We start from the raw sequence: 15,640 nt of genomic DNA on the forward strand, positions 1-15,640 counted from the left end.
GTCCATTGCTTACAAAAAGCTTTGGATTGCCCTTAACAAAAGAGCATAGCTCGTACCCCACCAGACCCGCCAGAGTAAGTATTTTTAATTCACCGAAAAGAGGTTTACAAGTTTCGAATCTCCTACGTCCTGAGATGATTCGCAAACACCATTTCTGGAGGACAAATACTCTATTAAAATTTACTACACTGGATGGACCCCAGAACATTAACCCGTACCTCAAAATCGATTGAACGTGAGAAAAATATACTGTTCGTAGAACCTCTTGGCTACAGACCTTGGCGAGACGGCTGAGAGCAAATCCCATGGTTCGAAGCCTTTTGCAGACATGTTCCACGTGGCCGCCTGTTTTTCCTAGACCTGTTAGTTTTTTAATTACTGAATGCCCCTTATACATAAGTTTTATATGTTGATTACATCATTTTGTGGCTCAATGTTTAATACTTTTATAATAGCTCCAGTTCATCTTCCTCTTAGTGCAGCATCCGGAATCTGACACTGTCAAAGACTTTGAACAGATAAAAAAATGAATTGGAGCTAAACTCAACATTCACATTGAATCAACCATTCCCACCATAGCTTCATTATCTGCAGAAAATGTGCTTAGAGATTATCTAAAACATCATAATGCACTCAGTTGTGCACCTGATGAGACAATGATAATACCTCTTCATCTATATTACACTATATTTTGTCTAGATGTCTCTGATGTAGAGAATGTTAAGAGATAATTTTTAGCTTCTTTGTCATTGACCTTTTTTTGGATCTCATAAGAAGAACATGAGTTTCAAGTTTCAAGTCAATTCAGTGACAGCATCAGATCCCAAAAGCTGCACTAAGGAAGGTGAACTGGAGTTAAACTCAACATATACCAGTGCTTAATTTCTAAAATTTTAGGTGTGGGAACTCTTAAAGCGGGAAGCTCAGACCGGTGGGTATGGAATACACCCCAGGAAGGAGGGGGGCCCTCACCCAGGAAAACTTTTGAAAATTATAACTGTAAACCTTTGTTTTTAGGCCACCCAGACATAATAATACATTCATTTTTATAAAATACCAAGTGATATTTTAATGCTGTTTATTTTCTTTAAGGTGCTTGATTAGGATGTAAGAAAATAAAAACATGAATTTAAATTATTGAGTTTACTCTCTACTCTACTCTACTCCATTAACACCTTGTTGCCTACTTTAAATTTCCCAGAAATATTTGGTTTGATTTCATTGACCATTTTGTTTGAATCAATGAAGCTCGCCAATATTAATTTTTTAATGAATGGTAAAATAAAAACAAATTGAGCCTTATTCACAGTTTTATTTATACACATTACAGTAGTAATAATAATACATATTAATATGTAAATGGATGTTTGTTAATATAACAGCTTTTTTACAAGTTTGCATATTTTACAAAAAAATTGCATACCTTATGGGTACAAAACAATATTAATACATTCAAAATAAACCAACTTCTTGGAAAGGAAAAGGAAGCGTTTAATTACACACAGAATAAATGACACACAGAGTGGAGTAACACGGTTTCATTTTTTTAAATTTAGTGTAGTTTTAAAAAGTTTAGGTTGATTATTTTATTTGCTTATTAGTTATTATAACAAATATGTACGGATTTGTAGTATAATATTGTAAGGCAATGCCAAGACTGTTGGTAAACTTAGTTTTAGTTGTTTGTTAATATTTTAAAGTGAAAACTACAAAAGAAACAAAACAACAATACACAAAACTAACTGTAAGTACAAAAAAGAACTCAGAAACTTGAGTTCAGAACACAACTATAAGTTAGGCATAGGCTAGTTATTTTAATGAAAACTTAATGTTCTGAAATTCTAAAAGATATTTAAAAAACAGATTTAGGAAAAAAGTTCCCACAATGCAATGCTGTCTTCATGGTAAGTTTTCTGCCCTCGTTGTTTTGACTTGGTGTCAAGTGCAGAATGGTGTCCCTTCGCCAGCCAGGTTTTGACGTGTCGCTCGGGATTGTATCTAGCCACAGGAGGTCCTAGGAGCCTGATCCGCAATAAATCGCAAACAGTGCTAATGTAGAGTGAAGATCTAAGAGGAGACATAATTATATTCATTGCAGAAAACCCACGTTCACATTCAGCACTAGACACTGCAATACTATTTATGATGGAAATCAGTTTCTTAAACGACGGCGGTTGCTCTAGAATAGTAGGTTTCTCTCCACTTAACATAGGCTTCAGTCCCTGCTTGAAGTGTCTGAAGTCTCTAATTATATCCTGAGAGCTGCTAATCTTAAATCTATCGCAGATTCGCTGGATCTCACATTCTCCGTAGGTGATGGATAAGTCTTTTGGCCAATACATGGGGTGGATCACTTTGATGTCATTCATGATTTTGGTGTAGTGTTCAGCCGCATTTGAAGATGATGATAGCAACCTTGAAGTCAAGTTGTTAGCGAGGCTCCGATAGAACTGTTTTTCTGGAATACTGGGTATCTTGGATCTTACACAAAGTTTAACATCTTGAAACATCAAATCGTCAATAGCAATTTTAGCTTCCACTGAACGTCTACCCATGTTTTCAACTCGGTTTTCAAACACTTTGATTAACAGTGTTACATCACTGTGGGCTTGGATAAGGTTGAGGCTTGATTTTTGAAGCTGTAAGGACAAATCCGATAACTCTTCTAGAGCATCGAACATCAATGCCAGGTTGTGTACAAAAGTTGTAGAAGATAATGTACTACAAAGCCCTTTGTAAGTTGAACGTTGCTTCGAGTCCCTTTGTTTGTCTTCAGATGCTTCAATGAAATGATTGTACAAAGCTTTAAAATCTGTCCAAACTGCTTTCACCGCCATTAAGCTGGAGGCTACCCAACGAGTATCTAAAACACGGCCGATTTTTAACATTTGCTCCTCTAGTCCTTTAGCAACTTCTGCCAACTCCCTGCTGTTTTTCGGTGAACAACTAAACATGTTTCTAATTTTATCCATGAATATCTTAAAATGATTGATTCCAGCTACTTCTTCTATGGAATCGTGCACGGCAAGCTCTAAACGATGGTTCAAACAATGCCAAATGAACAAGTTGGGGAACGTTTCAGTAAGCTGTATAGCAAGGCCAGATTTCTTGCCTAGTAGCACTGAAGCACCATCACAAGTTAGAGCAATCATATGGTCTTTCATGAATTCAAAGCTTAGACCTAATGCTTGTAACTGATTTAAAAGTTCTTGTAATATACCAGCTGATGTTGTGCTATTTAGCTCAAAAAGTGTTAAGAACACTGTCATAGGGTTTTGCATTCCCTTTAGAACAGTTCTGATATAAACCACCAAAGCATTTTTGTTTGAAACTGAAGTGGCTTCATCCAAAAGCAGGGAAAATTTAGAGTCTGACTTGATTAGGCCATTTATCAAGTCTGATTTCATTTCATCAGAAATATGATGAATTATATTGGAGCAAGCAACATTTGAATGTAGGATTCGCCCCATATCTAAGCCATTCATTATTTGAAGATCAATTTCAGTTTCAAACTCAAAAAATGGCCTATTTAGTTTAGCTTGCTTATAAGCCGTGCGGAAAATGCGCTCAGTTACAATCTGCTGCTCTTTATGCATAGAAGCAACAGCTTTTTTCATTGTATCTTTCTTAGCTTCAATGAGTATTTTTTCAGCTAAAGAATGAGCTCGAGACCCACGGTGTAAAAATATCTTTTTCCTAAGAGAGGATTGCTGGTCTTTTTTATTGTTTCCATAAGCGGTAACAGTTCCTAAAACCCACTCTTCGCTAATCTTTAGGCCCTTCGTTTTCTCTGCACCTAGAGTACTCACACTACGGCAAACGTTGCAACGTACTTCTCTGTTCACAATTAACCATGGATTTTTAGCTTTAAATTCAACAATTTGTTCTTCAGACCAACAAACTGGCTGTTCACCCCTATTAACAAAATCATTATTTTCATTACTAACCTTAGCTTCGTCTGCATCAGATCCCAAACCCACCAACCTGGATACTATTTTGACCGACGAGGAAGTCGAAGGGGAATGGTAATCGCAATTATCCTCATTGATCCCGATTGCGTCTTCTTTTTTATCTTGATCAACAATTGAAGTTGTAGTCAATGCTTCCGAACTGCAGTTCTCATTATTCGCATAACCTTTTTGTTTCTTAGGGTTAGGTTTAAAGAAATCAACAATTTTTCTGGTAGTCATAGTCAATTAGGAAACTATTTAGCTGCACCAGCACTAATAAGCATAAACACGAACACAATCAACGACCTGCACCTCAAAAACGAACTTAAGCGTGATGGGATGCGATGCAACTTGTAACTTAAACGCGAAACACACCAAGGTCAAGTCAACTAGTCAACACACTTGTGATCACTGGGGCGATGGCGCGGTGAAGGAATGGAGGGGGAAAGGAAGGGGGTGGGGTGGGTATTGCTTTGTTATTGAGAGGCGCAGCCGCGCATGCGCGAACTAGGATGACTCGCCCGTCACCTTCCTCCTGCCTGATTCCGTGCAAGACTCATCACAGCACAGCTCACAACTGCTTGTACGGGCGCTTACTATCTGCTTACGAGTCACTCGCAAACAAAGCATAGCATAATATTGATCCTACCTACAATTTTTTTTAACTAAAACTTGTACTCGTAGTTTTAAAAGCGTTCCCTTGCGTTCCAGCACTCTTGGGAGGTAAGGGAACGCCGTTCCCTTGCGTTCCCACTGAAATTAACCACTGACATATACATTGAATGTTGAATCAACCCTTCCTACCATAACTATGTTATGAATATCCTATTGCTACTGCTACTTAATTTCAAGTATAAGTTAGTGTAAAACTTAATTGTTACAAATATAAAGTTTTATAACTCGTTTCAAAAGTAAAACCCCAAAGCTTGATAAAGTTGGTATGATATAAGTGGTATAAATGCACAGCCTATTTATTTCTCTTTTCAAGAATTTAATAAATAAGAATAAAAAAAGGAAGTGATGAAATCCATGCCAGCATTAAAATTTGTGAACTTATTTATTACAGCAGAGACATTTCTATCTAATAAGGCAGTAGTTAAGTTGATATTATGTTTTAGACTATTGTAATAGTGTATCAGTTTCCCAAGTAAAACAGTTGCAGAACCTCCCCTGCTAGTCACACCAAAACTGACCATTTTATTTTATTTTTATTTTATTTTATTTACATGCTATAAAACAGGATTTACCCTAATAATATTATAGCAGTTCAAGAAAAATTACAAAACAGACATCAGTGGCTTGAGTTATAGCTCAAGTCCATAGCACAATTCTTCACTTTTGGCTTTACTTTACTTTTCTTACAGTAACTAGTGTAATATCATAAATATACTATAATAACAATGTAATAAATATAATATAACAACAGTAAAATAAATATAATATTAAAACAGTGCAATAAATATAATATAATAACAATGTAATAAATATAATATAATAACAATGCAATAAATATAATATAATAACAATGCAATAAATATAATATAATAACAATGCAATAAATATAATATAATAGTAATAAATAAATAACTAAACACCAACCCACATAGAGAACAAAACAGCCCGGGGAGAAACCTATGGAGAACGTTGACCTATGAATCTCATGACAACAATGGCTTAATCTTTTTTTTGAAAACATTCAAGCTGTCATGGTGAATGTCAATGTCGGACCCACCCAAGAGTATTGTATTATAAGACCTCATCATCCTCAACAGAGGAAAGAATGCACGCGTCGCAGTGCGTGATTAGGGCAAATGAAACAAACATTTGTTCCTGCTGTGAAGTTGGGCACTCGATAACTGAGGACTCCCAAACAGTCCGCGTCGTCCACCCGACCCCGGACCAAGCCCCAGAGATACACCTGCACCAGGACCTGTCTCCTCCGACTCAGACTCTCCAGCCCAAACATTTCTAATAACTTAATGTATGGCACTAAATATGTATATATATTAAAGCATTCATAATATAAATATCTCAAAAATCTTTTTTGAACTTGTTCAATCAGTTCTTTGTGAATAAAATGCATCGGATTCCATACAATGACGGCGTTCTCAAGTCTTGACCTGACTAAAGATGTGTACAATGTGATAAAAGACTGATGTTTTTAAAATTGACCCCCTGTCTTATTATAAACCCCAACATACGACTAGCTGAATTGACACAATTTTCTATATGACTGGAAAATGATAAATCACTACTAATTACAACACCTAAATCTGTTATTGAATCAACTCTTGCAATTACTTCGCCATTTAAGTTATAATTTTTTATTATACAGTTTTTTGACCTGGTAAATGACATCACATGACATTTAGAGACATTAAATCTCAATTTATTAAGAACGCTCCAGTTATTAACATTATCTAGGTCAGATTGTAATTTTTTCCGTGTCATTTACTGAGGATATATGATAAAAAAGCTTCAAATCGTCCGCAAATAACAGAGCATTTACAGATTTTACAAAGTCACACAGATCATTGATCATTATTGTAAATAAACATGGGCCTAAATTTGACCCTTGTGGTACCCCAGATTGTACTAGAAAAGTGGAAGACAAATAACCTTTATAATAGACAAACTGTTTTCGATTTATTAAATAGGTATGAAAAAACTTAATTAGATTATTCGATAAACCATAAAAATGCAACTTTTTAAATAAGATCAAATGATCTACCTTATCAAAAGCCTTAGCCAGGTCAAGATATATTGCATCAGTCTGAACCGATGAGTCCAACCGTGAAGAGACATAGTTTGTAAAATTTAATAAGTTAGTGTTAATAGAGCGTCCAGGCAAAAACCCATGTTGACCAGGTGATAATATTGATTTAAAATAGTTATACAAATATTTGTGAACTATACTTTCAAATATCTTAGCTGGTGCCGATAACACTGCTACTGGTCGGTGGTTCACAATCTGTGATTCCTTCCCACTCTTAAAAATTGGATTTATTTTTGTCAACTTCCATTGATCAGGAAATGTATTAGATTTCAAAACTAAATTGTATAAATAAATCAGTGGTTGAGTAAAAACATCTGCACACCCTTTAAATATATACTGAGGCAACAGATCAGGACACGCAGTGGTCTTAGATTTCAAATTTTCAATAGCTAAAGTGACATCTTGCCCTGTAACCCGGTCCAAAGCTAAATGGCCCGCACCCACCATGGTCGCCCCTTCCATTGCCAACTTACACACTTTTGATTTTTTACGAGGACAAGTGTTATTAATAACCTTATATACTTCTTTGTAAAAATAATCTAGAGCAACATTAACATCATATAACAGATACAACTGAGACCAGTCAATTGTTGCTAAACCACGATACAACTCAAGGAAATCTGCCCGGCGATAACAATAGCCTGGCTCGTCAATCGACCTTGACCCACACGTTTGTTGTACCGCGATAACACACTCCACCTCTATCGAAGGATGATAAGGATCCTCCACCACCAGCGGGTCCAAACATCGACTCACCTCGGTATTCTCTATGTTTGAAATAACTAAATCTAAGGTTTTATTTTGAAAGTTAAAAATGTTATTTTTCAATTGCAAATTATGAGTATTTAGAAATATTAATAGTTCTCTACATAATCTATCCCCCATTGTTAAGTTATAATGTCTTCCAAATATCGGTAAATTAAAATCTCCTAATATTTTTACACACGAATTATTAATGATATTGTTATTCTGTAATCTATCATAAAAAGTTTGGTATGTTAGTACAGACGCTCTAGGCCTTATATAAACAACACATAAATATATTGATTTTCCTGCAATACTTGACAACTTTATCCATATATTTTCACAGTCTGGTAAGTCGACTTCAAGGCTATAAATTCTTTTACAAATGAAATTAGCTTTTACTCCTATTAATACACCCCCTCCACTTGACATCCCAGTAACATCCAAATTTCTATCTTTTCTAAAAACGTTGTAAGTGTCGGGGAACAGTTCCCCGGTATGTATATCAGACTGTAAATTGGTTTCTGTCAAAGTTAATATATCGTAACTACAAGCAAGAATGTTATTCATAAATGAAGTTGTTTTAGATCTGAGACCTCTTACATTCTGATAATAAATATGTATTCCCTTTAAATTACTCATTTGTAAATATTTTCATGTTAATAAATATTAAATAGGTGACATATGACGTTACTAATAATCTAGATCTATTAATAAATAAATTATATATACATACATACATATACATACGAGTATATATACATGTACATACCCACATACACATACACATACATGACCCATTCCAAAATAAATAAATAAACTGAAATAAATTTCAAAAACAACAAATACTTATAACAAAATAAACTATTAAGATTCTAACAAAAATATACTATTAAGATATAACAAGATAAACCATTTAGATTATAACAAAATAAACCATTAAGGTTATAAAATGTATAAATATATAAACAAAACATGCATCGGCAACAAGTATATAAATCATAACGCTTCAATATACAGACGTACAGCTAGCCTACTTACAAATTCACATCTTGTCCAAGTCACTCACAGAGAGGATCTTGATCACAGGTGTTGTGTTTCCCTTGTCCTTTTGAACGAAGATGGAACAATTGAAGGTCCACACCTGGCTGTAGTTTCTCTCCTTCACCCTCGCCTTGGTCAGCTTGAGCAGCTCCCTCGTAGAAGACGTCAGTGACTCGTTGATGTAGATCGAGTTTTCGCTGCTGTAGCCCAGATCAGTTGCCTTCAGATGACGCCTCACTTTTCTGCACCTCAAAAACTCGTCTCTGTCTAATCGGCTGATAAATTTGATGATAATGGGTCTCGGCTCAGTGTTGTTTCCCTTCCCCGTTCTGTGAACTGCATCTATCAAGTTGGTAGACCATTTCTGGAACTGAATCGCAGCCGCCACCCTTCTCACAACGTTAAGAATATTTTCATTCTTTTCTTCGGGTACACCGTAGATGACTAAATTACTTCTGTGAGAGTACTGTTCCATACAATTTATTTCATGAGACAAAGAGTTTACTTTTCTTTGTAGTTCAACGTTTTCATTGTTTAAACGCTGTATTTCACCATCACATTCATTAATCTTGTTGTCTTGAGCTTTTATTAATATTTTTAAATCATCAATATTAGTATGACATAATTCAATTGACAATCCGAGCTCCTTCTGTTCCTTTTTTATTTCCTTGATGTCATCAGTATTGATGTTTAGTATTTGCATAATTGTATTTAATTTATCAACAACTGACTGTAAAGTTGCCGGTGTTGTGTCGTCTGCAGTGTCGCTGTTGGACTTAGCGCTCCACGTGTCATGACCTTGGAACTACCACCTGGCATTGCGAATTAAATTGATAGCGTACAGGCTCCGACAAAATTAAAATAAACAAATTATCGGGATACGAATAAGCAACACTATGTCCATGTTCACCTTATGGTAGTAAAAGTTAGTCCCAATACCTATTACAAAAATGTGCACAACCACTTCACTATTGAACACAATTATTCAAGGAGCCCACTCGCAACGTGTCACTCACATACCACTCATCCCCACATTCTTCTGGTAGTAATAACACAACATTTACTTCACCACCAATATCATTTGCGTATTCCCACTACCATGGAAACCCCTTGGCTGAGTCAGTGTGACCAACTTTCCTGTATACTCTGGCAGTGTTAGTTTGAAAGTAAGAAATCTGGCTGGTTAATTCTCTCTTTTATTACTACAACACTAATACAGCTGATTGAAAATATAACTGACAAACTGGGACATCTATATGGTGAATAGCCTATAAATAGATTACTGCAAGTCTCCCTAAATCATGACTGCTTACTTGGTAAGTTGAATGCTCTTGGAGTTACAGGAATATCACTAGCCTGGTTTGATAGCCATTTAAGCAACAGACAACAAATGATTGGAACTTAAATCCCTCTCTAAAAATAGTCTGAAGAAAGTTCAATCAACTCTAACCTCAATGCAGAAAGGTGTGCCTCAAGGATCAGTGTTGGACTTGGCCTTATTCCAGCTGCTAACAAACAACCTGCCAAACCAACTAAAAGGTGTGCCAAACTGTTATGTTTACAGATGACACTATCATTACAGTAGCAGAAAAATCAAATGAACAACTTGATGTCAACGCCTACATAGCCTGTCATTTAACGAAACAATACTGTTACCTACTCAAATGACCTTGTGTTGAATAAGAAACAAACTCTGCAGATGATTTATAGCATTCAGAAAAAGGAAATCGAGGCTGGTCTACACGAATGGAAGGAAGAAGAAAGCACAAAGTATTTAGAAATAATGGTAGATGAGAACCTGACCTGGCGAACTCATACTGACCAACTTTGTAAAAAACTCAGCTCAGGAATACAAGTCATCAGATGGACCAAAAAAACAAGGGATTAAAATAGCCAAAATTGCATATTTTGCACTTTTTGAATTCTATCTAAGATATTGCCTGGCAATGTGGGGTGGAGTAACAAGCTCAAATCTGGAAAGAGTGCTCATATAACAGAAAAGAGCAATTCAGTGCCTTGCAAAGTTAAACTAACCAGATAGATGTCAGTATGACAGTAGTGGCACTGTACATAAGAGAAACCATCTTGCAGGCAGTAAGAACCAACCAAGACAGGCACAGAGATCTACATGTACATAATACTAGAAACGCAGTATATTTTTCACTGCCAACTCATCATTTAAGTTTTTACGAAAAGAAGCCTACCTACCAAGAAACCTTGTTATACAACACCTCAAAAAGGAAACCTGACAAATACAGTAGACAACTAACACAGACCCTTCTACTCAGTGAAAGAATTCCTAGAGAGAGCCATTGACTAATGAAAACAATATAATATGAAGAATTTACAAACACTGACACTTACACTTATTATTACACTTTTATGTAACATAAACTCTTCTCCTTGACCTTTGTTCTGTTCTCTAAGAATGCATACAATAAAGAATCTGAATCTATTAAGTCTTCTCCTTAGAAACCTCCCATGTATATTACAGTAGATTACGATGATGGTATTGCTTCCCCAGTTTGAAACTTCTATAGTCTTTTCATACCCATGATACTGAGAATTCAGCAATGAACTTTGAAAATGTTCAACGAAAAGTTAAAAGTTCCATTATTCAAGTAATATGAAAACAAATAGTAGAAACTGGATTTCCATAAATGTATCTAAGGAGAAACCCCCAAAGCATAATGGATCATGATAATATATTCTTCATGGCCAGAGTCCAACTGTTAATCATAAAATCTAACTTGGGATACAAAATGTGTAATTCTGTCATTGGCCCAAGAGGCGAATGCTTCCAAAGTGACAGGAAATTCAGGTTGCATAAGGTAGGGGCATTATCTGTCATGTCACCTTTTTGGGAGTTCTGTTCCAGCCTCCAGAAGTTAAAGCAACTAGCAAGACAATACCCTGTCATGTTTAGGCTTTTAAAAAACATTTAACATTAACAAATCCCCACCCACTCCAACAGTCATCCTCTGTAATAAAACAGATCTATTGATCTATCCTTTTACCACACTGTCTTGACATTTGTGGATTGTGATGTGCTGCTTCTGGACATCCATTGGGCTGCCCAGGTATAAATGACAAATTGGTTATTGCTGTACCACAAACATACTGATTGGCTTCATCTATATCAACTTTTGTGGCATAGATTCTACTAGGAGATATAATCTTGCCAGAAATTATTACTTCTAGGGAGATATGTTAACTTAGTAGTGCTATAAGTACTAATAAGGTATTGTGTGAGCCCAATGTTATCTAAGAGACCCTAAATTAAAAACTATTGTTTTTTATATATTGCCTAAAATGTTGTATTATAAAAATAAAAGGTTATGAATGATGTCAAAAAATATGGAATAAGCTGTTATAGCTTGAACAGTATATACTTCTATTATAATTCATAAACCCTTTTTATGCTCATTCCTTATCTTGCCTGTAATTGTTCATTACAATAGAGTCCAAAAATTAAGGAGGGCCAGAACAAATTTCAAAATGATAATGCCCAGCGCAGACTCAATAAGACGTAAAATATATAAAATTATTTTGCTTAAATAGCTTCTCCAGAATTTAAAATCATAAAAAGCTTATTATATATGAAGGTTTGTATATTTTTACCGTATATTATTGAGTGAGACAGGTTCTAGAAGTTTGTATGCCATTTCAGTCAGCTCCCAAGTCTCTCGGTTGTAAATCTTGTTGCTGCCACAATCATTGATCCTTTAAAACAAAATGTAGTTTAGAAGAACAAAAATATTTGTAATTCCTTGTATTTGTAAGGTGTACAGTAAGTTTCGAACTCTAAATATTTTTTGACTAACAGAGAACTAATTTACAAACACACACAACAATTCAAATAATGGCCTGCTGTTGAAATTAGTGTAAGTGTTTAATTCTTACCATACATCAATATTACAGTTATTTGAAAGTGATTAAAGTGCAGCTGATTTGACACTATGCAGAATAAATTTTATTTTTTTTTAGGGTTAAGTGGTACGTAGAGAAATCCAACAGGTTGGGAAAGCATGTGGAGGGCCTGTAGCGTGTCCGACCAATAAAGACAGCGCATCACATTGAATATCCAAGTGCACCAAAGTATGAAACTGGACATGGCCTTCCCGAGTGCTATGGGTCAAAAATCGCTGTTCAACTAAAAGTTGAAAACTGACTGTTTCTTAAGACAATTAGCTATGTTATGTACATAAATAAATTAAAGGCCAAAATCTTAAAAAGCAATACCCACTTTACCTTCTATGAGATCTTTATCTGTGACCGTTTTATGTTATTACCTAAATTGTTTGTAATAAAACTCAAATGAATGTACACCAAATTAAGAATTGTAAATTTTTCTTTTATATTTTTACTGCTTGCATTTATTGAAGTGCAATAATTTGATATCTTTAGGATGTAAGGTGTCTTACTTGTAAGTTTACCTTCTTTTATCATATAAGTAAGAGAGGACAATTTAATGTGGATTTAAAGTTACATGCATTTGGAATGTTACTCATGTTGATAATATAATCAAATAACAGTTTCTGTCTGACAATTCCTGATATTAAATAAGAAATAATGGTTACCTAGAAAACAACAAACCTCTGCATGATTGGTCTGAACAAAAATTTGGAGGTTGGTACACCAGTCTGTACAACAGCCAGCTGGTGAACAGCTTCTTGGAGTACACAGCTCACAGTTCCACGTTCCAGACTGTTGAGCTCCATCTTCCTTCTCTTGGCAACAAACATTTAGATAAAGTTAAACAATTTTATACTGTTTTGAGCCTCTGAATAGCTAATTTAACAAATTCATTAGCTTAATACATCTTTTCCACTAGTTATTTTCATTGCAAAATTTTCATTTTGAATTAAAAATTTTGTTTATTAGTTGAATCATCTTCAGGTCTGGATATCCACATTAGTGCCCACTTATAATTGGTGTGAATGTTGAAATAGCTCCATTTTATCTTCCGCTTAACGAAACATCTGAAATCTGACACAGTCACAGACTTTTGACCCCTAGAATCTGGAGTCCATGTCCTCCTGATGAGATCTTAAAAAAGTTGGCGTCGAAGAGGTTCACAGCTAATGCTATGCATCGTTTTGACATTAGAGGCACCTGGACTACAAAAAAAAGTCTTTCTGGTTACCCAGCAGTCATCCAATGTAATCTAGATGCTGTATCCTAATTGTCTCATCAGATGCACAATGAGCACACAGGTGTACAACTGACTCCAAGACTCAAGTCTGTGACAGTGTCAGATTACAGATGCTGCACTTAGCGGAAGGTGAAATGGAGTTAAACATTTACATTGAATCAACTCTTCCCCCCATAGCTACGTTATGTGTATGATTAGTTGTTGACCTTCAATAACTATAAAAAGCAAAGTACAAAATTCACAAACAATGGACATGAAATGCTATAGCACAATGTACAAGTGTTGAGCCTAGAGAACCACTTCAGTAAACTGGTGCAATGTTGATTCCTGATCCTCTTTATCAGATACTTTGTTTGTTGAATACAAGTCGACAAAGATACAGCAAATATAATCTCATAAATTGGTCAACCAAATGCTACGAGTCTCATGTAGAAATTCATGTTACCATTAACATGACCTTGTAAATTGATCTGTCTTACAGACATTTACAAACTCAATAGCAACTACTGAAATCCAAGGATTTTCTTAACAACAAATATAATATGAAATTTTGAAGAGATATTCATCTTATCTCTTATATGTTCAGTGGGAAATGCCTGAGACTATATGGAAAGAACATAGCCTTACACAGAACATAGGAAAAAAATGTTGGGGGGAGGGGGATCCAGACAACAGATATTTTCACAGTAGTGAAAGGCCCAATTTTGTTCCTTAAAAAGTTCTTGACCTTTTTTTAGAACAGTCTTTCAGCAGTACATGTCAGTAATACTGAATCATTTAAATTATAATAATCGCTAACTAAAAAATCCATAAAAAAGAATATCGAAAATGTGGGGGGGGTCCGGACCCCTTTGTATCTGAGTCTAGTCAATACCAAATGAGATTACAGGAACCAATTAAACAAAGGCAAGGACATTTTTCATAGATATTCTTATCACTTTGTAGGTACTCACAAAAAAACTGTGAATGGTGTTGCTCTGTCTTCAAAGCTCTGACTCTCTGGAATTTCTAAGGTCTATTTTGTTCTCCTAACAATGAAATTCGGCTTTAAAAAATTAAAAAAACTGCATGGGTTTTAGATGTATCTTAAAAGATGACTTTGCACACACTTTTAGGAATCTCGTTTAATAAAGGTTTCAATAATTCAATTGACATTTTCAGGAAATCCTCACTAAAGTGGAAAGGCGTGTTTAAAATTAATCAATATAAACTTTGTATTAACAAATTTGTCACAGCAAATTTGTGTTATTTTAACACAACATTATTATCTTATCAAATAACAAATACACTACCAATCATTAAACTGTATATTTATTTATTATTGTTGGAGTTTGTATTTGTCACTTATTGTTAGATTGTCCATGTATTTATACAATTATTAAATAATTTTATTCGAATTGTTATACATGTAATATATGTTAATATGTAATAACTTTTCAAATAGCCAATTTTTGAGATACCATTGTTGCGTTTTCAATATGAATTTTTATATACATGTCAAACTAATGTATACAATTACTGTGTACTTGCTGGAACTATTATATACATTTTTCAAAACTGGATTTATATTATCATATGTACAATTGATATTTTAGTGATTTATTATGTTGGATAAATAAGTTGGCTCAATTGCATGTATTATTGTTGTTGACTGACATTTTATAGTATTTATACATAAAAGTATGAGTTTTTCCACATGCATTTATACAGCTCTTGGAATGCATAACTATTATTTTGTAATTTATTAATGAAAAATGTGTTTAAATTACTGAATTATTACTAGCTGTGAATTTTGAACCAGTTACAGACCTTTTTGTTAGCTGAGTCACCACATGTTTGCAAATTATTATTTATTACAATCTCTTGGTGGTTTTTGTTTGTAGTATAAGCATACACCTTTGATCCTAATTTAAATAAAGTAATTAAGATAAAGTAAACCTAAGGAAAACTGTTCACAATTATGAAACAAAA

The 15,640-nt window shown here is 34.6% G+C and overlaps 1 protein-coding gene across 1 annotated transcript in view; it reads right to left on the reverse strand.

The window, feature by feature from the left end:
- LOC124369304 (dynein regulatory complex protein 9-like) overlaps positions 1-13,792 on the reverse strand; it is a 34,048-nt gene extending 20,256 nt beyond the window's left edge. The window contains exons 1-2 of the mRNA XM_046827241.1: positions 13,111-13,792; positions 12,136-12,237 (exon numbers count right to left, since the gene is read on the reverse strand). Coding sequence (XP_046683197.1) covers positions 12,136-12,237; positions 13,111-13,259 — 251 coding nt within the window. The 5' untranslated portion in view covers positions 13,260-13,792. The remainder of the gene's footprint in view (positions 1-12,135; positions 12,238-13,110) is intronic.
- Positions 13,793-15,640: the final 1,848 nt, after the last annotated feature.

Source organism: Homalodisca vitripennis, chromosome X (assembly GCF_021130785.1).
Source record: "Homalodisca vitripennis isolate AUS2020 chromosome X, UT_GWSS_2.1, whole genome shotgun sequence".
Classification (NCBI taxonomy): Eukaryota; Metazoa; Arthropoda; class Insecta; order Hemiptera; family Cicadellidae; genus Homalodisca; species Homalodisca vitripennis.